Genomic DNA, 24,787 nt, shown 5'->3' on the forward strand with positions numbered 1-24,787 from the left:
TTTTGCATACGAAATTGTATAAAGGGGCCAAGAAATCGAAATATAAAAATTTTAAAATAGGTATTAATAAAATTCATTCAGTATTTAATCAAATAGCTTCCTGAAAAAGTGTTAAAAAAAGTAGTTATTTAGCTGTGAAATGTGTATTTGCAACACTAATAATAAGATTCTAAAAAAGTAAGTCAAAGATTAAAATTTAATAAATCTTTCATAAATTATTGTAATGATTTTTTCATTATTTTTTTACACTTTTTAAGCACTTAAATTAGAATGGGAAAAAAATAATAATTTTGGAGACAGATCTGATTTTAAAAAAATTTCATTATTTTAAATAACATAACTATTTATTATCTATTTTTGTATGGAATATATATTAACTAACTATTCTGTTAAATAATTGTAACAAATTATTATTATTAATGTTTGAAATACACGATTTTTGTAATAACGTGCAAAAGTATTTTCAAGCGTGTAATATTTTAACGAAGATATAGGGAAACCTGTGAAATGTAATGCAAATCTAAATTTCGACCGTTCTCGTTGCCTGCTATCCACAATTTATTGATAACTTCTACATTTAGAGGGTCAAAAGATAAGGCTGGTAAATAAGTAAATAAGTCTAAGTTAATTCAGAGAAATTGCTTTCATTTTGTGTCTGATTCCATAAAAAAAATACGACCCACACATGTTTACTTATTAAAGATCTATCCAAGAATCATAAAAATTGATTCCTAGTTCAATAAAATCCTATAACTAAATCAAAAGTTATTCACAGAGCATTAATTTTTCAGAATACTGAAAGACATACCGTACTGAAGAACTAAAATAACTACTTATCCAAATAAAATCCCTGAAACGAATACTTCACTTTAAAACGAAATTAATACTTTTAAACTGTTTGTTCGTAATTCGAGCTCCTTATCATGTATATGACAAACTTAATATTTATATTGTTTGAACGTCCATGAGAGATACATCACCTAATTCACCTTAGCACAAAATTACATGAATAAATTTTCTTTTCATCACTACACCGGAAAACAAATCTGTTAAATTTACAGAAACAAAATATCAGCTAGTGTGGCCATATAAGACAGCTTATTTCTTAAAAAAGTACTGTTATTTCAAAAAGGACTTCTGTTTTCAAGCAGATGAATACTGTTATTTTATGATCCAAAGTCTGTCATTTTAGCAAAAGGAAAAAAATCTCTAAAATAACTGTCAGCATAGCGGTCGGTGCGAGCCAAGAGCAGAATTCGTATGAAAGATAATAATCAGTCTGACAATAAAATAGAGTCGAAATTTTATTCAAACGATGTTCAAAGCATAAAATAATTTCTGAGGCAATTATAGAAAATAATGATGTTTTGTTGTGATGGAATGTTTTGAAAAAAGATAAGGTTATCTTACTGTAAGCAAAACTACATGGAATAAGCCGGAGTTTGAACTAAGTTTTAATCCGATTATAGTTAGGTGAAAAACAGAGAAAAACTGTATTGTTAAAGAAAAAGAAAAAGATTTAAGCTGTCAAATGTAAGGAGAAAGTCTATAAAAAACAGGAATTTATTGTAGAGCGCAGGTAACGATTACAAACAGAAAAAAATCTAAATATATCTTCAAACAGGTTTTTTTCTATAAGCAACTATGTTATTTTTTCTGTGGAATTTACAATTATTTTTTACTAATAAAGGTTTTTGAAATTTTGACATTTCGAACCACATTTTATACTAAGAAGATGTTAACATATTTAAATAATTCCTGTTTTGACTTGTAATATATTTATTATATGTAAAATACAATGAGTTGTTATTTTAAACATGAAACATGACTCACTCGAGTTTTATCTGGCAAAATGAGCTATTTCTATATTTTGCAATTAACACTCATTACCTTCTCATAAAATTGGCATAATTTCAAGAACAAGTGCATTTATCTACCACGAACCGGAGCTCAGAGTCTTTTGTCAAAAACTTTTATATGATAGGAAAGAAAGAATGGTTTGACTTCCTTTCTGTTTCGCTCAATCCGGATACTAAATGTTGCCAGAACCATTATGACAGCTAATATTTTGTATCTAAAAATTCACTTGCACAGGTTGAAAAATAACTGACATCATCAACATCCTTGAAGATTCAAATCTTTTGTTACGGGCCATGAAAGTATTTTCAATTTGGCACTGTTATTGCCGAAATGATAAAGCTGCAGAACTAAAGCTTTGAAATCTTCAATTTGAGTTTTTTTCCGAACTTGACGTGTCATCATACTATTCTTCTTATAAGTCTCAGTAAAATTTAACTGTTCGTATTTTTTTAAACCATTGCGATTCACATCAATCATTACAAACTTGGGGATTTTGTTTTTTCGTTCTCGTCACATTTTTCTCTGGGACTCGTTTTTACGATAGCGTCATTTTATGCCATTGAAGAATCGCAATTCCATTCATAATACTAAATCTCATTTCAATAAGAAAGGATTAAATAATGTAAGATTAATCGATTAAAACGATTAATTTAATTCAAAATAAATATCGAAACTTGGACTATTTAAAAATTGTTCAATTAACCAAGCATTAATAAAAACTTGAATAGTTTATAGCATAGTGTGCTTTATATTAAATATTCTCTTTTTTGAAATAATTAATGGCTTAGTTAAATTGTTTTTTACACTAAATATTCTCTGAAGTAAAACTTCTTGTTTATCCGAATTTATAGCGATTTGTATCAGTAATTAGTTTAAAATACTTTTATTTTCGGTTTTTGTTGTGTTTTCGTTACATTTTAGCTATGCACGACCAAATGATTAAATTAATAGTAAACGATGAAACGAAAAAAAAAACTATTTAAAAATTGCTTGATTAATCAAAACTAGAATTGATACAGTTTAGTGTGCCTTATCTATACATATATTTCTCTTACACGGCGACAAAAAAAAGCCTCATTACAACTCCCCGAATGGCAACGCTAGAAAATCGATCAATGATTGCCGCTAAAAATGTCACATGCCAAATATAGCTGAGGTGGCTCAACATATAGCGCTTTTGAAAACGGAAACTGAAATAACCAGAGGGAACTTTCTCACTAAGTGTGATCTGCTGATGACAACCTAAACAATATGGAAATGAATGGGAGATAACTGGATCCTACTGATTTTCCGGCCAATAAAAATGCTCCGACAACAATGGAAAACAGTGTCAGACCATTATGATTTTATGTTATATAGGGAAACGTTTTCCTATAATGCTAATTTTTTTTTTAAAAAAAAAGTTGCTATATGGATTTGAATGATTGTTTTGAATTCTTATAATTTTGTGCATTTGCAATGTACCTAAGTTAGTAGCGAGAGAAGCGAGCTTGGTTTGCGAAGCAAACCATATAAGATTGCGTAGCAATTTTCGGGGGTTGGCGAGCGTTAGAGAGCAGGGGGCGCAGCCCTCTAGTATTAAATATTTTTCTGCAACAATTAATGACTCAATTGAATTATTTATCGCACTAAATATGTCGAAAATTGAACTTATTGTTGTTTTTTTTAAATTACATAAATTTACATCAGTCATTAGTAGATTTCGATTTCTGTTTTCTATTCATTCTTTCTCTATTCTGGGTTTTTATGAGAATTGAGTTTAACCATTATGCTATTGAGAAGTCATAATTTCATTATCAATATTGTATCTCATTTAAAAAAGAAGCGATGTATTATTTATAATAAGCAATCAAACTATTAAATTTACGCTAAGCATTGCAAGGTTTGAGATTTCTTATTTGGCTTATTGCTTTTTAAGAAAAAATATTTTTTCTTCATGCAGTCTATGAAAGCGATGCATTATTGCTAAAAAAATCGATGTCAAGCTCACTAACCATAAAATGCTGAATTAAATTAAAGTTTAATTTCAATTAAAAATAAATTTATAGAAAAGTTATTAGATAATTTAATCTTTTAGTTTCAAAGCGATTATTACTGAAATTAAATACCATATTACAAACACACACTGTTAGAAGTTTCTCAGACAAAATGGTTAAATATCAATTTATTTAATTTCTATTTTACCACATTCAAACAAAACAACTGATAACTGTAGAAAAAAACCGTCTAATAACTTTTTTCACTTAATACGGTTCAGCAACCAGAGTTTTATGGTACAAACTTGGCCCACTCAATGAAGCAACTCAGTTCCATGCAGCTAGACGTTATAGCCGAGAAAGCTAATCTTTCAATCTCATGACCTACTGAACGAAGGCTCAAATCCCTGCATTGCGACCGCAATATTTTTTTCTTTCACTCATGCATAGATGGCAGCACCATGAAGCTGTTTTGCACAAATATGTCTGGTTTTCCTAGCTCTTAAGATGGTGAAACAACCAGATATTCATTTTATAAAACACAACTCAACCACAACCTTTTTTAATGCCCATTACCTAACGAAAACACTAGCTCCAATATCATGCTAAATTTATTTTGTACGTCTTTGAAACCAAGCTAGTTGTAAAGGGTTAAAAAACCGCATAGTTTTGTATTCATGGTTTTTTAACCATACTAATTGTAAACGATTTCAAAACCGTGAAGGTAATAAATGTTCATTACCGTAAACTTGACGGTTAATTGGATGGTCAGACAGCTGCTGGTTATTTTACCATAATTTTCGAATGAAACTTTTTCACTGTGTAAGAAAACGATATTGATAAAAACAACATTTCTTGTTTCTCAGTGACATTAGGATGAAAAGACAAAATTCTCTAGGAAAACTAAGCTAGAGAGATAGAAATTTATTATTAAACCTTTCTTCTTTTGAAGAACGTGACCATTTATTCTTGACATTAAATTTTTTAATAAATCTCCTTTAAAATGAATTATGAGCAAATTTTAATTTAAATCTGAAGGGAAAATATTGTAATTATGATTTATTATTATGTATTGTAATTATGTATTGTATTTATTAAAGTAAATATATTCCATAAATCCTTTGAAAAATATTTCTCTTTAAAACAATCTCTGAAATGTGTGTTGAACCTCCTTAATAATTTCTCCAAGTGCATTTTTTACATAAAATTATAAAATAAAAATAAAAAATGACTGACCACATAAAAGCCTTTTAATACCTTAAGTTTCTAAAGATAATATTAACTTTAATTTTGTTTTTTGTTGATGCATTTAAGGATGTTAGAAACAGTCGTTTTTATTCTGATGTTTCTAATAGTTTAAACATTGAAAAAATAATAAAATTTTGAAACTCTGTTAGCTTTAGAAGACACGTTTCAATGCGTTTTCTTGAAGTATAATTCATTTTATTGTCTCTTTCTTCATACAAAAGCATAGAATAAGTTGCGAGTTTTTACTCAATTAATGATAACTTTAAAAAAATTACTCATACGAAAGTTGAGTAATTTTTACTCATATTACTCATACGTATTATTCTAGTTTAAGTAGTAATATTAACTTTTACATTTTTATAAAAACTATATTTTGTACAGGTTTTTGTGCTAAAAACTAGTTGTTGCCATATAAATGTTTCAAACAGTATTGTTAAAAATATTGATATTATGGCTAGATGTTGAAATAATTTTTCGAAAAAGGCAATAATTAAAATACCCATACGTAGATACCCAGTTCGATAAGAGAGTCGTCTATTTCTGTCACATTGGAAAAAAAAACAGGTGCATTAACAATAATAATACAAGAATAAGTTGTTTACAATGCTTTAAAAGTGTTATATTTCGAATTACCCTATATCGTGATGATCAAGGGGATAATAAATTTGATTTGTTTAACATTAAAAATACATTTTTACACTCTTAGAATAATCTAGTATGCTTTATGGGCTAATTAGCTACAACTTAAATAAATTTTGTTTTAAGGGTAACCATAGTATCGGGAAATTAAGTTTAAAAAGTATGTATTATAATGGTCAATCTTCAAGGTTTTCCTTATGTTATATAATATATAATATATATATATATATATATATATATATATATATATATATATATATATATATATATATATATATATATATATATATATATATATATATATATATATATATATATATATATATATATATATATATATATATATATATATATATATATATATATATATATATATATATATATATATATATATATATATATATATATATATATATATATATATATATATATATATATATATATATATATATATAAATATATATATATATATATATATATATATATATCTTAATCATTATACAAGAGACATCCAAGTGCTTCTGAATAAATATTTGGGAAAATCTCTGCGAAATTATCCCGATGACTTCTTGAGTTACACGCAAAAAGAGAACATCAGTAAATTCAGTTGGTTCATTAAATAGGTCGAGGGAATAATATGGTCCTCACGGCTCAGTTTAAGAGAAAATTTAAAACATTAATTCTTGCGTACTTGAAATCCAAATATAGAATAAGAAACGAGGAAGCGTGGTTGAGTAATAAATTAAGAAGAGGATTTCGATAAGAAAATTACGTAAAAGAATAGATTTTTGTTTAATGTATACATGGAGATATTGATATTGTGGTTCAGCATTCTCTTTACTTTCCAACAGTTTTTCGAGTACCTTTCTGTCAAGAATTATTATGTATTTCATATATTATTTCTATACTGTTAAGAATTTGGAATGCATTTAACTCTAATATCGTTGAAATTCACCGCAATTGCTATACGATGAAAAGATGAATCACATAATGGTGAAAATCAATCCCATTTACTTTTAATTGCGCCTTATAATTTCCTGGATGTGTGTGAAACAAATGTCCAACAATATCGCATAAACTATAACCATTTTGCCAAAAATCACTAAAAAAGATGAAATACTCAATTTTAAAAACAATCACTAAAGATCAAACAACAATACAATCACTAAAGATCAAAAACAAACAGACAATACACACAAAAAGCAATTTAAATTTGCAACACAAGAGAGCACCTAAGAAAAATTTTTGAAATAGCTTAGAGACATTCAGTTTGAAACTATGATAAGTAGATTCCTAATATGATACAAATATACCCATCTTGCATTTAATTATACCTATAGTTCAACTGAAACAGAAGACGCTCTAATTTAATAACTTATCAATTTTTTTGAGTTCAAGGTACTGATATTACATCGAACCATTTTTTAAAAGTACATGCAAATAGATGTTGGAAGACATTATATAAAGTAGCAGAAATTTAACTTTCTTGGATGTGCTTGGGATATTTTGAAACCAAATAAAAGTGAAATATTATTGAATTTATTAACCTTCTTCTAATGCATTCATTTTGTGATAAATAAGGGCTTATTTTATAGTTCGGTTGCATTGTTTCAGTTTTTGAAATAGCTTAGCGACATTCAGCTCTAAATATTGAGTGTACAAATACCGCTTATCCTCAGAGTCATAAAAATAAGACGGTAGCCGTCTAAAATTGGTTATCGAAACAATACGGGGCTTGTTCCACAAATTTGAAGCATTTAGCGATTCTCACTTAACCCCGTCCTTGAGGAAGGATCATTCATCACTGAGGCTAAAAGGAAAGGCGTTGACAACAGTGTTTTTCTGCAGTCACATGATCGCATTTAAGTTCACACAATATGTTTTAGAGATGAATGTTTAAAAACTGCATCGTATATTTGAACCGATTTACTTTTTGTTATTACGAAGGTTTTCAGATTGTACGTCTCAATTAAATTCTTACAGTATGTCTTCAAAATGAATATTTAATAACTGTTTTGTATAGTTGGCTTTATTCCCCTCTCAATTGGGTATAATATGAAAAAAACACAACTACTTCGATTCAGTAGGAACAACATATGACGCAATGCTAAACGAATGGAATTTAGTTGTTGTTTATTTAGTTATTGTTATTAGTAGTTGTTGTTATTTGATTTAGTTGTTGTTGTTTATTTAGTTGTATTTAGTTTCAATAACTTTTCTTTATAATGCAATAAAATCTGGCGAGCAGCTATTTAAACGATCGAACACTTCGTTTGTTTATTTGTGGCTTGAAGTTAGGCTCGCAGAAAATGCCGTTCATGGGTTAAATTTAGTAGGAACAACACAACCTGTGACGTAAGCTATATTATACCCAATTGTTATTAGGAAGGTAAATATTTCATATCGTCTTTTAGTTGCATGACCTCATTCAGGCTCACACATTTAGTTTTCGAAATTAATTTTTAAAAATCGTTTGGAGATATTAGTTCGATTTATTTTCTCCTAAATTATCATTTTAAAGGTAAATATTTCGGATTGTTCTACAGTCACGTGATCTCATTTAAGCTCACACATCTTGTTTTTGAAATTAATATTTAAAAATCGTTTGGAGATATTAATTCGATTAATTTTCTCCAAAATTATCATTTTAAAGGTAAATATTTCAGATTGTTCTACAGTCACGTGAACTTACTTAAGAATACACGTTTTGTTTTTGAAATAAATATTTGAATATCGTTTGGAGATTGGATTAATTCGATTAATTTTCTCCTAAATTATCATTTTAAAGGTAAATATTTCAGATTGTTCTTCAGTCACGTGAACTTACTTAAGAATACACGTTTTGTTATTGAAATTAATATTAAGAACTCATTTAGAGGCATTAAATCCACTGATTTTCCTCTGAATTATTATTTTGAACGTAAATATTTTATAATGTTCTTCAGTCACGTGTTCTTATTTAAGCTCACACATAACACTGCAAAGATTACAGAAAATAGTACCGTCACTCAGGGTGCAAGTACTTTTTACCGTAAAATCCCTTGCTGCCTTTAAATTTCAGGGAACAAAAATTTTGATATACCGTAATTTTAATACTAATGTTACTGTAAAATCACTGCTTCATTGTCATTAAATAAATATAACTGTAACAATTACGGTATGAAATTTTACGGAAAAATTTACCGTATCAATTTTACCGTAAAATAGATTTTTAGGATGATGTACTCAGGGTGCCAGTTTTTTTACCGTAATTTGATCCGGAATTTTAATTTATTGAATCGGTTTATTTTTCTCCTGAATTATTACTATAAAAGTTAATATTTAAAATTGGTAAATTTTGCAATAAGTTTTTAAAAGAAGAAAGAATGAAGAGAAATAAAGGAAAAAATAAGAAATAAAATATTTTTATTTTTTCATATCTCAATCATTCGCCACATTTTTCTGCAAATTTAGTGAAATCAAAATTAAGGTCATTTAAAAAGAATATCTTTGTGAAAAGGATTTTTTCAATATATTATATTTTTTACAAATAAATATTTCTAGTAAACGATAATGCATTCGTTTAAGATTTTAATTCTCTTTGAAAGGAAAGATAGTTGCGATGATATTAGAGGAATCCAGTTTCATCAAATATTTGAGAATTCGTAATTATCAAAAACCATTGAATTTTTGTGACTGTCAAAACCAACACAATTCTGCTCAAGAATTGAAGAATTGTCAAAGATCAAATCTTCATTTCTGAGAGGGCTGAGCAGTTATTTCTAAAAGCATAAAAATTACTTACAGTTTAAGTCCCTTCTATTTTTTTTAAATCCTTAATTCCTTCTTAATGTTTCGAATTCTGTAAAAAGTATTACACTTGTTTTTCCGACACTTGAAACAACCCTGGTAATGGGATTTACGGTAATTCCTTAAAATGCATGTTTGAGATCAATGACGTAAATTCCTTAATTGGAACTTGTAAAATTAGAAAAGATTAGCGTGTTCTATATTGACACAAGATGTAAACTGAACTAGCGTAATTTTGAATTATATTTTCTTAAAACAATGTTTTTCAAACAATAAACTAAATAGCTATACCCAATTCCACCCATTTAATTGAAAATTTATTAGCGTGCATAAATTGAGTTGCCATTACACAAATAGGTTTTGTTTAATTAAGTGTAAATCCACGGTTTTTTTATTTAATGTGGGATTGCGAAATCTGGGTTTGGAGTATTTGTTATTTAATGTGTAATCATAATTTTTAAATAAAATTACAAAATTTTCATTAATGATGGAAAAGAAGTTAAATTTGTAAGAAATGTCAATAAAAATTGATGTAGTTAACTACTGTATTATTTTCAGATGACTTTGTAGTGGAGTCTTACTTGAAGTCACCTGAAGTCTTACTTGAAGTGATTAACAAAATGCTTGATTTGTTTTATATGATTTGCTTTATATGATTTATTTTATTAGTTGTTAATTTAGAGCGTGTAAAATATTGAACAAATGTTGATATTTTTATTTTAACTGGAGCTTAAAAATTTTCGCTCAAAAACCTTGCTTTTTATGAAATAATCACAATGATGTTCTCCTTTCAGCAAAATAATTTGAGTAAAAATGAATAACCCATCATAAAATAATACAACAGCATGTTTACTTATAGTTCCATTTTAAAGTAAGCCATTGGCGTGTGTATATGATTTTTGATCGAAAGAAACGTTGAAAATATTCCTACAAAAAGGTTTATTATATATATATATATATATATATATATATATATATATATATATATTAACGGATTGAATCTTGCATCATAAACTGAAATGAATTATCGCCATCTTCCTACCACGCCTTACGTAACAGAAAGGTGGGGACGCTTAGTATTCAAACGATTGATATTTTAAACAAATTCTGCTCAAAAATATATTATTCATATACATTAATATCGGTACTTATACAGGGAAACCGATTGCAGTTTTGAAATCAGCAACATGAAAATAAGATCCGTTAAAAAATCTCGTGCAGCAGAAAACGAAAATAAATTGTTCGTCAGTATTATCACTTTATTATTATTTGAATATTAACTGAATGTAATTAATTGAAATTAGAATGTAAACTGAAGAACAAAAACCTTTTTTTTTTTCAGCTGAATTCCCTTTCGCAACATACCTTGTCGTCAATGGAGGCAGGAATGATGTGGCGCAGAAGATGCAAGCCCTAAATTCAAGTCCCTCACCCGATAGGGGGCGACAGCTACATTTCACGGGTAACTTCTATTTGAATCAATATTATTTGGTAATTTTAACTTTAATATCGTATTTTCACTTTAAGAAAACAAATTCATTACCTTTAAAAAAATTACTTTTCCTAGGAGTCTTTAGAATGCAGCGAACTAATTCCTTTATTTGCATTACAAGTTACAAATAACGTAACGCAAGGTCTTTAGAATTATTTTTTGTTCCTTTATACTACAAACGTAATTCAATGTCTTTTGAATTTTTACTTACGCTACCTGTAACGTAACTCAAGATAGAACTACAAAAATTGCATTTTAAAGAATTACGGATCAAATTGCGGTAAAAAATACCGGCACTCTGGTTATTGGTTCTTTTTATTATAAAACCCATTTTCAGATAAACATATTACGGAACGAAAATAATCTGATCTAACATTATTTTACAATAAAATAACTGAATCACTTTAATCAAATAAATATTACTGTAAAAATTACGGTATATTATTTTACGGTTTCATGGATTTTTCGGTGAAAATGGATGCTACGGTAAAAATAGATTTTTCGGTAAAATGAATGTTATTGATGGATTTTATTTTGGCTACTGCCATTTTTCTATTTTTATTTCTTACATTTATTTTTAATGGTACGTTGGCAACTCGTCGTTTCATATTTCAAATCACTATTGTTTTTTCTCATTCCGGTCTATCAAGTCTTCTGAATGGGAGCCTATATTTAACTGCTTGAACCATGTCGACTTCTATTTCCACCTGCATATTGTTTGAACCAATGAAGTTTTTTTTATTAAATATTACTGCTAAATTAACATATTTACAAAATATTTTCGATAAATATATTAACTAATTTTATTAACTAATTTAATTAATTTAGCCTCGCATTCAGTATGGTGGACAGAATTTTTGCAAACAATGAGTTGCACTGGGATACGATTACCCGTGTACTGGGATCGATTTGCACTTATTCCAATTAATGGTTTGGATATTAATTTTTTAAAAAGAGTTTAACATTTAAGAAATTAGGAAGTATTTTACAGGGATTTACGTATTTTCTTCCTGTAAAACTGCTGAGTCTCCTATGAATATTTTCTACACTTTTACAGAAACTTTTAACTTTTTATTCTCTGCAATTTTTCGTGAGACTTCTTATGAATGGTTTAACGTATGATTAATGGTTAATTACGTATTCCTGTTATAAACTTACTCGTTACTAGTTTTTTAACTTATAAGTAAACTTAAAGCGAACAATTTTGAAAACTGCTAATGTGTATTTTTCTTAGACGTAACAAACAAAAATATGACAAAAATTATTTGTATCCTTAAAAGGTATTATAAAGGGTAGAAACGAATTTCCGCTAAACAACTTTGTAAAAAAAAATTTGGATATATATTAATCAACTAGAAATCTTTTATCAGAAATCTCATGCAGAATTACAGAGAATTCTGTAAAAATACTGAAAAATATTCCCAGGAGACTCAGTTACTTTATGTGTATAATGTATATGAAACTCAATAACTTAGATCTCAGCTCTTCGACTTAAAGCTTTTTCAGACTTGAAAACCTTTTAAAGTTACTTTTTTTAAAGTTACTTTTTTTAAAGTAATTAAAGACAGAGGTTTTTTACAATTCAAAAAAGAATAATAATAATAAAAAAGAACTGTTTACCAGTCTGTATTATTTTATGAAAATATAATTATTCTCACTGCTGAATATTTGTTAAACAGTGCGATAATGCAATTTTCATATATTAGAACATTTCTTTATTAAAATTCAGATATTGTATTTTGAAATACAATATCTGAATGATCAAATTTTAAATATATATGCTTTAAATATATATTTAAAATATATATGTTTTAAATATAAATGTTTTAAATATTAATGTTTTAAATATATAAGCTTTTTTCCAGTTGCAAATGTTCCATATGTATGAAACTGCAAACAAAATATGTAACCGAGCTCGTTCTGCACATTTTGTAGTTTCGCACTGTCAATGGCTCCAAATGCATCTTTTTAGATATTTATAGTTCATAAACCGTGTCGTAGTTTTAACTCCATAAAAAAGGTTACATGGCATAAGTCCTAGGGGGCTAATTTGCAATTCAGCGGTCCTTAATATGTCGTTCTCTTTTTTAGAGAGTTTTCACCTGGCTGTAGTTGAAACTATAACGCAAGCTTTTATTTCTTTTAAAATTTCCTACTTGAACTAAAAAAAATTTAAGAATCATTTTTTATTTTATTTATTAAAATGCCGAACAGGAGTGCGGGTCGCTAAACGCCGCTGGATTGAAAAATCGTGACTGGGGATCTTTATGACCATGCAATTTAGGGTAAGTCATTGTCACACGCGTTATCAAAGCACTGTTTAAGAGCCACCGATGATAAGAACACTGCAAATACTTAAAGAACACATTTGTAACATTAACAGTATAAAACTACAAAATGTGTGAATAGAAATTAATTACAGATTAGATGTTCCTCTACTCACGAAATGGTCACACATGGAACATTTGAAACTGAAATTTTTTTTTCTATATTTTTCTTTAATTTCGTAAAACAATTGCTGTTTCACTAACAACAAGCAGCACTAAGTTAAACAGTGTAGAACACTTTCCAAAATAAACACTAAGTTAAGCAGTGCAATACTAAGTTAAGCAGCACTAATATAAATACCATTAAAGTAACTTAAAGAGCAAAAAACTAAACAAAACGCGAAGCAAAAAACTAAACAGCACTATGTTAAGCAGTGTAAAGCACTTGCTGTCTTACAAACAATAATTGATACTCGCGTATCAATTGTTGAGTGATTCTCCTCCTCATTATTGTTGTAATTATATTGATGCTATTGTTATTATATTGTTAATCTCTTAATTGTTGATTATTTCATGTATCAATGGTTGAGCAGTAATTGTTTTAATATTTTTGAAAAAATAAATAATTAAAATTCAGTCATTCATTTTTGTTAAAACTGTAGTTAATAAACTGATTAAAGTTCCATTTTTTTCATCTTCAGCTGCTTATGAAGAGGCTATTACGATATCCCGGCCACCACCTTGTACATTCCCAGAAAAACCTAGTTCCGATAAAACAGGATTTGTGATGTGTCTGTACCAAGTACTCCCTGGAGAGGATGGAGCCAAATTCGAGCAAAACTGGGTAATGTGGACAGGGGCTCGCCAACTCTATCGAACTGTACCCCAGTACATGGGACTAAAAAGAATATCCGTTCACAAAAGCATTTTACCCACGAAAATCATTAACTATTGTGTCATGTGTGAATTTTCAAATATCATGGATCATCTGACAGATGCGTGTGTGGTTATTGATCATCTGAGAGCGCGATGTTGTGGTTTCATTGGTATTTTTAGGGTACTAGATTCACTTTAGTTTTATTCAGATGTGTTAGAAGTCGATAAATACGAGGATATTTCACAGATTTCATTTATTTAAACTTAAAAATTCTGCTCTAAAATGGTTAAGGCTCTTTTACACTGTTTATGTTGTCAATCTAGCGACAAAATTCAACATTACGATCCTACGAGAATGCCTGTGTGAGGAACACCATCTTGGAAACGAGATGTTCCACAATCTGCGCCCCGAATATACGATTTTAAAATTCCTGTCGAAAAATAGTTTTAGAAAATCAAACACATTGTGAGTCTCTAATTAAAACCCAAGAAAAAAGGCCAAAAATAAATTGAGGAATTATTAAAGATGAAGGCAATATTCAAAAGAAATGAATATCTGTTAGATAGCTGGAAGATTCTGGGCGGAGGTGAATGGCAATTGTTAAAAATACGTTAAAATTTCATGCAATAATCAAACTGGTTTTGCTTATTTTTTCCGAAATAGTGATTGATAAGATTTTAATAACGTTTTTTTTCTCTTTTCGATTGTATAATAATTTGCAACCGTTAATGTGCATACTTCTACTTTTATTTTTGACAAATTTTCTAGCAACATAAATAAAGGATAACAAGTATAGAATGCCTCGTCAAGTATCCGAAGCATAAATGATGCAGATTATTGACTATTCAATGCTCAAATAAAGAGAAAGTAATCAATGGAAAACTGTTCTGTCATTCTATTTCACGTTAACAATGAATAGGTCAACATCGGAAAAGAGCTTAAGCTTAAAAATCCTCAAATCTGATTTTTTTTTTCTTCTTTTTGACTTTAACAAGGCTTTTGAGAGAAAATATCACTTGATACAGCAATGGGGTACTTGGAAGTGACGTAGTGTGGTTTTCTCGATCCTGATTAGTTGTTGAAGCGTGGCGTTTGTTTACGTTAGCAACTATTCCTTTCGAGTAAGCTAAGCATCAATTCTCTTAAATGATGCATTCGATATTCTTGCACAAAGGTTTAAATTCTTTCACTATATATTTCTTACTTAACGCAAAGACAGGCATAAAGCCAAAGACAGGCAAAGACAGCATGTTGCACATAAACAAACTAATTATGCATCGAAGAAGCTAGGTATGCAAAACAAAAATACATCACGGTTATAATAAAATACATAAACAAATTATAAATCTAAGTTAAGTAAAAGACCTAGAAGAGAAAGAATTATACTTCAATAAATTCGATGTGTGATACGGCACTGTATTTAATTAACTTCATATTAATTAACATTCTTACTTATGAGGAGAAACTTAACACAACTTTAACATGACATTTTGCTTATAAGCGATCAGCTAGCGCTGACGTTGTAGGTTACATGTGTGGGTATCCGTGGTCTTCTTCGTGAAGTGCAAGTACCCAATTTTTAAAAAAAATGAAACTTCTGCTGACTATGCAGTTCAAGTAATTTAATTCTGTACCTCTGCTCATTTAAAGACAATTTTAAAATGACCTTTTCATTGTCCTACCTATTGAATTATTTCATTAAAAAAGAAATACTTTAAGTGAAAAACTTTTGACCACACTTATGTACGTAACCACCTTCATCCAATATGAAATTCGAAAATTATTCCAGGTTGGTTCAAAAAGTAGTCAAAAAATTTCAATGACAAATGGCATTCCGTGGTGGTTAATATAGAAATGCTATAAATAACTTAACCATTTTATAATTTCTATAATTTCGCTTAATAGTTTCTGTGAAATATCATTTTCCTCTTTATTCATTGACTGTCTAATACTACTTTCGCACATATCTAGTCATATCACAACGCATATAAATTATATGAGTTTTTCATAAACTTAAATTACAATAAAATTGAAAATATATTTCTTGCATATTTGATAACATTCAGGGAGTTTTTCGCAAAAACTGAATTTTCGATGTAAAATCAATCACTAGTTTTTAACCAGACGTCGAGTTGTTTAAAGTTTGGAGTTGCAAATTTGCGTCACATAAATATGGTTTATAATAACTTTTAGAAAATTCATTTTTATATAATAGCTGATAAATATCATTGATATTTTTTTAAATGAATGTTTGAACAACCGATGTTCAATTATATAATTATGAAGAAAATATTATAATAATTATAATGCACTCTATACTAAGTGAAATTTGTTTTTTCTTAAGCTTATATCTTAGTGGATTGAAGATTTTATCTTTCAGAAACAAATTTCAACTAAACTTTATAAGAAGAAATTTCTTACAAGCGCAAAAAAAATTCTAAATCCACTATGGTATGAAAAGCAAATTTTTTTCTGAATATATCTAGAGTAAGATTGAATAATTGTTTTAAAATAGAAAAAAAGAGAATCTCACATTCTTAATTGTTTTCGCAGTTCGAAATTAATATTGATTCTTGTTTTGAAAAGAGAATTACGCTATGTATTCTACTTAATTATTAAATACCGTTGATACCACAATTTTTACAAAAACTTTTCTTTCAAATTAAACAAAGTATTGCATTAGAAAAAACATTTTATAAGCAATATTTTGAGATGAAAATTAAAAAAAACTATATACCCTTTTCTTCTTCATTGTGCTCTCTCAAGTAAGCATTTTGTTTATTCCAAAATGTTCTTGGTGTTATTTCGTCATTTAGCAATTTTGTTTAAGTTATATTTTTCAGGTGATTTAAGAAAAAAATTCAAAATAATTTTTTTAATATTAAAAAAATATTTTATGGAAATGTTTTTAGCAATATGACGATAATGAATGCTCAAAAAAATTATTTTTGTACTTTTGTGAGAGGAAAAGCAATTTGAATATTACGTAAGCACATTTTTGTTGACTTTATGCCCTCTTTTTTATCAGGAAAAGTAAAAAAATTACAAACCCTTACTTTGTCTTCAAAAAAAGACATTTTTTTCGCAATTTTTAGAGGAATTCTTCTACAATAAAGGAAAAATATTCTCTTAAGTAAGCAAAGCTACAGCTCTATCCATTTTAATTGCTTAAGTAAGCAATGCTACTACACTATACTCTTTAGTTGCTTACTTAATTTTTCAACAGACCCAAAACTTGGGTCTTCTTTGTCTACAAACAATTTTCATAACAAAATTAATTCCTTCTAAAATTTTATATTGTGCCTCAAAGTATACTTTATTCAATATAAAAATATCCAGTGCAAATTTTAAAAGAGCCCTTTCATATAAAATTTCGAAAGTAATTAAATTTGACCCATTTCTAATTTCAATATATTTTCAATTGCTTTTTTTTAAAATTAACAACAACATTCCTGCTCTAGTACACTGCAAAAAATTCTACATCAAATTATGATAAAAAGTACCAACACGATGGGTGTATTAATCCGTAACATTAATTTTACTGTAAAATCAATTTTTACCATAAAATTTTATACCGTATATCTTACAGTTATAATTATTTAACTACAGTGATTCAGTGATTTTACAAAAATAATATAACTGTAAAAATTACAGTATATCAAATTTTTTGTTCCGTAGAATCTTACGGTGAAAATGAATTTTACGGTAAAAAGTCACCATAATTTGAACCGATATTTTTATACAGTGTACAATAATTGCTACAGCCAACTGAAATTCAAAATAACTCAGCTCCTTAATGACACTTTCACTGAATCTTTCACTGCCAAACTGACTCATGAAATCTGTAATCATTGTTTGTGTATCATGAAGCATGATATAAAATGTCGTACAATAATTTATTAAACATTTGTTTAAAAACTTGTTATTTATTCTTTGTGTTTTAGCATGTAGAGTTCATTTGTAAATATTCATTAAAATCTTGTTCAATGCATTTCTGTCCAAAATTTAAAACAGTCGGTTACTTTGCCTTCCACAACCAATTGAAGTTCCGTTCTGTATTTTCCCTGTAATTGATAAAATAATTTTTAAAACACTGTGTCATGGCTTTAATAAACAATTACGTATACTCATTATTTCAAAAAATACATTAATATCATTAAATATGGTCATTTTTTTTAAATTTTCAAATTGGTACAAATGTTGGTAAAATATACATACGATAGGGTAGGATCTGGTAAAATGGGTCTTGGGGTAAAATGGTTAACTTTAACAAAAACAAAAAACTAATATTATAAAGTAAAAAAATTTTAAAAGCTTGTTTTTTTTTTTAATATTTCTCAGCATGTTTACAACATTTTTTTGTTTCATGATTTCATTCTCAGCAAAATTTGTTTTCATGAAAGTGAAGCGTCACGTCGCTTCAAAAGTGGCAACGCATGAAAATTTATTCTGAAGCTGCAGAATGTAAACGAAAATTCAAATGGTTTTTTAACTTCTGATTATCTTAAAGAAAATAATTTTATTTTGCTCCTTTGGATATTTATATATTAGAAAGACAGTCTAGGCAACACTTGATGCCAGTCAGGTGAGAAAAATTTTCATTTTCTTTTTCATGATTAGAAATTCTTCAAGATGGGGTAAAATGGGCGTGAGTTAGGCTTAGTGATTTTGTTTGTTCTTAAAAGTACTAAAGTAAGTTTTGGTTAATTAAAACATTTTTTACTAGCGAGTATAAGTTTCTGTTTCTTTGCAATTCAAATATACTTGATTAGTTCGGAAAAAAAAGATTAATTTAAAGGTAGCTGGATTTTATAATAATCGAGTCTATACTAAAATTAATGATTAATTTTGTCGTAATATGTTCATGCTATACGAACATTGGTAGGCACAAAATCTAAAAATAAACTACAGTCTTAAGTCTCAATGTTACGATGCACTTACCCCTACAATAAAACGTGCGATCGTGCCCATATCTGGAATTGGTATTTCAATATTATCTCCGCCGAACGTTCCAGGTTTCATGGGACAACCATATGGAACATCTTTTGGAAAAAGTGGCTCGCCTTGTTCCTTAAAATCTTCGAGATACTTGCAGAAAGATTTAGTACTAAAAGGGAAAAGAATTGAAATGATTTTGAGAATTATTCTTTTTCTTCTATTATGTGTTTTACTGTTATATAATCTTTGATTTACATTGCTTTATTTAACTCAACCAGAATTTGCATATTTGGCACGACGTGATTGAGTAACAGTGATTGGCTAATTGATGACGCTATTTACTATTTCTAGTTTCAATTCACTAATTCATTGCGGACTTAATTTCTAATTGAATCAGTCTTGAAAATAAGAAGATCCACTATCTGGCAAATATAGTGTTTTCGCGAAATTGTTGATTCAATTACAGATACACTAATTCAGTATTTCTAATTAAAATTCTACATTACAATTTCTCATCCTTTATTACAATTAACTTGCTGCATATTTCTAATTGCTATTCACATCTTTGATTCTCTAAATATTTATTTCTAATTATGATTTACTAATACAGAATTTTTAGTTATACCCTCACTTATTTCGAATAATAGTTACACGCTAATCTTTCTTAGTACAATTTATTTTAATAATTACTATATGCGAATCATTAAAACATGAAAATGAGAAAAAATACGAAATGAAGATTAGATGATCCATTTTGAACAAATCGATTCCTATTCAATTTACTAACTCAATCAATTTTGTTTATTTATTACTTTTCCGATATCTTTACATTATTATGTCAAGCAAAACGCATGATTCATAGTTCATCCCATCAGAATAGAGATTAACTGCATTTAGCATCACTTCGCGTGAAGATATTTGATGCGTGATGATGGTTAACTGATGATATTCAAAATTGACCACTATCAAGTAAATTTATCTTGTACATGTCCCTTTCAATTGGCCGTAAGGCACGTATTCCCACAGTATTGGTATTAAAACTAAATAGTATTGGTGCAGTTTTAATAATCAGCAAATATATCAATATAAATACTTTATAGCAATAATGGTATATTTGGTACTTATTTCATAACCTTCAACGTTTGAGTTTTTTGCGAAATACATTTATACATGGCAGCAAACTAAAGTCATGATTTTAAAAATAAATTGAATTCTTATAAGAACTTGATGAGGACATCTGAGTATAACTAATTCTCTATTTGATCTTAATTTACTGTAATTTTTTTTTATAAGTGGTGGAAAAAAGTTATTTTGATTCTAAATTCATTAATATATTAATACAATATCTTTGCCACCACTGGAAAATATTTTCTGAAACTACAGAAATTCTGTTGTAGAATTCTTATTAAAACTGCACCAATTATCATAATTTCAGCAGTACTGCCAAAATTAAGTGTCATCTGCTCCAGGCGATTTTCACATTAACTTTTTCTTCATTAACTTAGATTTTTAGAACGTAACTTATATTTTTTATTTTAACTGAAACATATTACCAATATCAATTATGCATTGGTATCAATAATAATATGGTAAATAATAATATCTTCAAAATGACTAAGTATATTTTCTCTGTTTACTTTTTTTTTTTGGTAGATAGGGTACTTATTCATTTCAATTAATACATATTATCAACATTAATTATCATTGTCGTCAATAATATTATGGTAGTTTTTCAAGTTTCCTCTAAATGAATAAGTACCTGAATTCCATTAATTTAGTATATAACTTATTTCTTTTATTTATATATATATCACCTATACATGTTGCCTAATAATTTAACAATCATTATTTTCATTAGCAACAATCATTGGTTTCAATAAATGGCAAATGTTTAAGTTTCTCATAAGCGAATTAGTATTTTTTTCCATTAATTTTGATTTTGATGGAATTATTATCATTTCAATAACTGTTGGTTTTAAATTGTTTGATTTCAGAGAAATACATTTTAAAAGTATTACCAAGGAAAAAAAAGACATGTGGTATCAGATAATTTTATAAATTTTAATTTGGTGACGTAATCCAAAAATGCAAGCACGTTAATGTTGTTCATTGAATTTATAGATTGCTAATTGACATAGCGAATAAAAAATAATAAAAAATTAAGGTAAATGCAATAAACTCTTTTTGATCAAATAAACGTATAAACGGTTTTTGAGTTATAGACTAGAAAATATCACTAATGCTATCTTTAAAATATTTGAAAAACTGAATCGCTTATAATAAAATTTAAAACAATGATTAATGCTTTACCAATCAGAAGACTTCGTTTCGTTTTTCGCTCATCCCACTCGAACTGTTCGTCGTAAAATGTTCTAATATCGATAGGGACCTTCCGTGTAGTTCGATCTAGCAGGGTGCCAAATTTCCTCACTTTCTGTAGGATGGTTATATATATATATATATATATATATATATATATATATATATATATATATATATATATATATATATATATATATATATATATATATATATATATATATATATAAATATATATATATATATATATATATATATATATATATATATATATATATATATATATATATATATATATAAATATATATATATATATATATATATATATATATATATATATATATATATATATATATATATATATATATATATATATATATATATATATATATATATATATATAAATATATATATATATATATATATATATATATATATATATATATATATATATATATATATATATATATATATATATATATATATATATATATATATATATATATACACAGAGAGAGAGAGTTGTCGCCATGCACTTCATGGGTATACGAATTTAGATAAAATTTCCTTCCCCTTCAGATCTACAATGCAATGGTCTCGCAAATGAGTGTTGCTGCCATCTATCCGTGGAGTTCTTAGCTAATAAAAGGTGCACCTTTCTGACCTAATTCGCAAAATGCCGTTTGCTAGCGAGTTGCTTAAATACAATTAAAAAGAAAAAAAACAATTACAATTTTGATTCAGTTACCATTTTTTTCTAATTATGATTTAGTGATACACAATTTTTAATTTTTTCGAAATTTAGTTCCTATATAATTAACTAATTTTCTTATTGGTTGCTTGATACGGTTCATTAAAAAACAAAAATTATCAGAGGCAAAGCTTTAATTCCTGACATACTTTTTTCTTACTTACCATGATCCAAATTTTCCCAGCAGACATGGTACTCTTACATCAAAGTTTACACCAAAGAGATTAGTTATTTTATAATATGTTGTCCTCAGTTTGGTTTTTTCTGGCAAAGGCGACTTCAAGTTCATATGCAGCGTGATCGTCACATTTTTCTTCAAATCAATTGGATCTGGTTTAATTGTAAACTCAGAGACTGTAACCAGCCCATCATTTTTCTCTAAATAATAGAAACGCGTCTTATTATATTGACAATATCAGCAAAGTACGATAAAAATTAATTTAAAACTAAGTACCTTAAATAAATTGAAGAGCAAATATGGCAGATTAAGTTATATTTTTCCGCCATTTCAAAGGAACCTCGTGACTATCGGAGATAAATATCCGTGATTCCATAAACTTAGATTTGGTTTCGTTCGTTGTTGTTGTTTTTTAATTAGCAATGTATATATATAGAAAAAATAGTACTAAAAGAGAGCAGTCAAGAGTTACATTAATTATTTTCACTTTTTGCGCAAACTATTCAAGAAAATCAAACAATACATGCACAGAATTATAAAAATAAATCATATGTCCAATAAATCGAGTCTCTAGAGTAATCTATTGGAACTATCTATTTCAGATGACGATTAATCCTTATATTTCAAAGATCGAGAAATCAAATTTCTCCAAAAATGAGTTACTATTCTATTAAAACTATTATTATTTGCTATTATTTCAAATCTATATATTCATCTAAAAAGTAAGTCTTTAAAAAAAAACTTAATAGCAAATTAAACACTGTATTTATTTCCTTGTTTTGCGATATTCAAATCAACATTTTACAATATCGAAATTAATTAATTTTGAAAATTTTAAACGGAATTCGATTTTTGGCATTTTTTAAAATCGAGCAAGAATGGAAAATAAGTTCAAAGATGAACTTTTCTTTTAATTACAATCCTTGAAAATATTTTCAGGAATTTTTTTATTTCAAATATTTTTTATCTGCAATGCAGCAGATATTACCGAAATTTAGATAATTGAACAAAACAATGCATTTTATTTTAACTAATTTATTATCTATTGTGTTTTACCTATTATTTACTATTATTAATTAACTATTATTAAACAATATTTTTCTAACTATTTCAATCACTCATCCTTTCAATCACAATAATATTTCAATCACTCATCCATTTTTAAATGCATATTTAGTATAAAATGATAATTTTTTAACATGAAATTTAGGTTAAAATATTTTAATAGGATTCTTAAAAAATCTTACTTACGGCATTTCTCGAACTTAAAAAACTTTGCGTTCACGCAAGTTCCCCCAAGTGCTAAAAATGCAAATATTAATGGAAAAGTACCCATGTTTGCTGAGATGTAATTTGAATTACAATGTATAGATCAGAGTAATATTTATGAAAAGAAAATGTGGGAAATTTAACACCCTGTGTAAACAGAAATCTGTTTCTATCTTTGAAGTTATCTATGTCTGCTGTTGTCCATGTCTTCAATTTAGAATTTGAAACTGTGTCAATACTGAGATTAATATTTTAATAATCACTCATTTTTGCATTGTGTGGTACAATCAGTGAAAAAGAAAGATTCAAAGTACAGGAAAATTCTATGTAAATAAAATTAGACCCGGGATGCTTCCTTGTGAAACACCAGCTAGTATTTTTTCCACTGAATGAAATAGCGTTTTATAGAAGACTTTAAAAGTTTTGCTATTTAAATTACAATTGATTGAAATACAGGATTAAGATTAAGTTGCAATAATTTGAAAATAATAATTTGATGCCAGACTTCGAAAAATCTTTTGAGATAGGAATTAAAATATTATTTATTTCTTAGAAAAAAAGCAATGTAATCTATGATGTTAAGTATATCACGTTTTCCTCGAAATCCAAACTGTTTACCTGGGAAAGACAGTAGATGTGGTTTAATCCTATTGTAGATGACTTTTTTTTTGACCGGGATAACCTGGTTCGCAAGGAACTGAAATCACATTTGCGAGAACAGGAGTTCGAATCCAGCCGGACAAAGACTCCCCGTGTAGTAAATGGTGACTGGTACACATTAGAAACAGTCGGGTTACAAAGTCTTCCGTGTTCCCGTAACAAATCGATACCTCTGGAGGTACTGAATGGTAGATTGATCGTTCTCTGGTTCAGGTGAAAATTATGATCATTGGATGAATGAATAGATGTATGAATAGGTTCGCTCTATAAACGGATGTGACGTATGGGTGTGGCAGAATTCAAATTCTTGGCCATAAATAGCACCACTAGAAAAGAAGAACACTTGCATCCCCTTTGCCTAATGGCCGACGACAACAATAACAACTTTTTTTTTCAAAAGTTTTTATAATTGTACTCAAAACACTAACTGGCCAATAATTTGTTTTACTTCAAGATTAAGATGTCTTTAGCATTTTTTGAGGAAGCTGGGGGCAAACAAGAGCCAGGTAGGAGTTGACGATGTT

The 24,787-nt window shown here is 27.8% G+C and overlaps 2 protein-coding genes across 3 annotated transcripts in view; one reads left to right on the forward strand and one right to left on the reverse strand.

Moving 5' to 3' along the window:
* The window catches only part of LOC147806258 (uncharacterized), a 43,026-nt gene extending 26,356 nt beyond the window's left edge, over positions 1-16,670 (forward strand). The window contains exons 3-4 of one of the 2 annotated variants that reach the window (XM_087169051.1): positions 10,855-10,974; positions 13,973-16,670. In XM_087169051.1, coding sequence (XP_087025177.1) covers positions 10,855-10,974; positions 13,973-14,346 — 494 coding nt within the window. In that variant the 3' untranslated portion in view covers positions 14,347-16,670. Of the gene's footprint in view, positions 1-10,854; positions 11,004-13,972 lie in introns of both variants that reach the window. The other variant, XM_087169052.1, reaches the window with a different exon arrangement.
* A 1,384-nt stretch (positions 16,671-18,054) lies between these two features.
* LOC107443933 (ganglioside GM2 activator) lies at positions 18,055-23,790 on the reverse strand. The gene is made up of 4 exons (XM_016057958.4): positions 23,586-23,790; positions 22,321-22,534; positions 19,090-19,255; positions 18,055-18,212 (listed from the first exon to the last, which is right to left on the reverse strand). The coding sequence occupies exons 1-4, from the start codon at positions 23,668-23,670 to the stop codon at positions 18,132-18,134; spliced, it is 546 nt and encodes a 181-aa protein (XP_015913444.3). The 5' UTR covers positions 23,671-23,790; the 3' UTR covers positions 18,055-18,131.
* Positions 23,791-24,787: the final 997 nt, after the last annotated feature.

Source organism: Parasteatoda tepidariorum, chromosome 8, assembly GCF_982258835.1.
Source record: "Parasteatoda tepidariorum strain Cologne lab strain chromosome 8, Ptep-v5.0, whole genome shotgun sequence".
Classification (NCBI taxonomy): Eukaryota; Metazoa; Arthropoda; class Arachnida; order Araneae; family Theridiidae; genus Parasteatoda; species Parasteatoda tepidariorum.

What these genes read in the sequence shown, in the direction of transcription:
- LOC107443933 (XM_016057958.4), bottom strand. Translation starts at nt 23,670, where the DNA reads ATGGGTACTTTTCCATTAATATTTGCATTTTTAGCACTTGGGGGAACT. An exon ending in CTGGGAAAATTTGGATCATG is followed by an intron (nt 19,256 to 22,320) that starts GTAAGTAAGAAA and finishes TTTCCCTTTTAG; the next exon opens with TACTAAATCTTTCTGCAAGT. An exon ending in TCGCACGTTTTATTGTAGGG is followed by an intron (nt 18,213 to 19,089) that starts GTAAGTGCATCG and finishes TATCAATTACAG; the next exon opens with GGAAAATACAGAACGGAACT.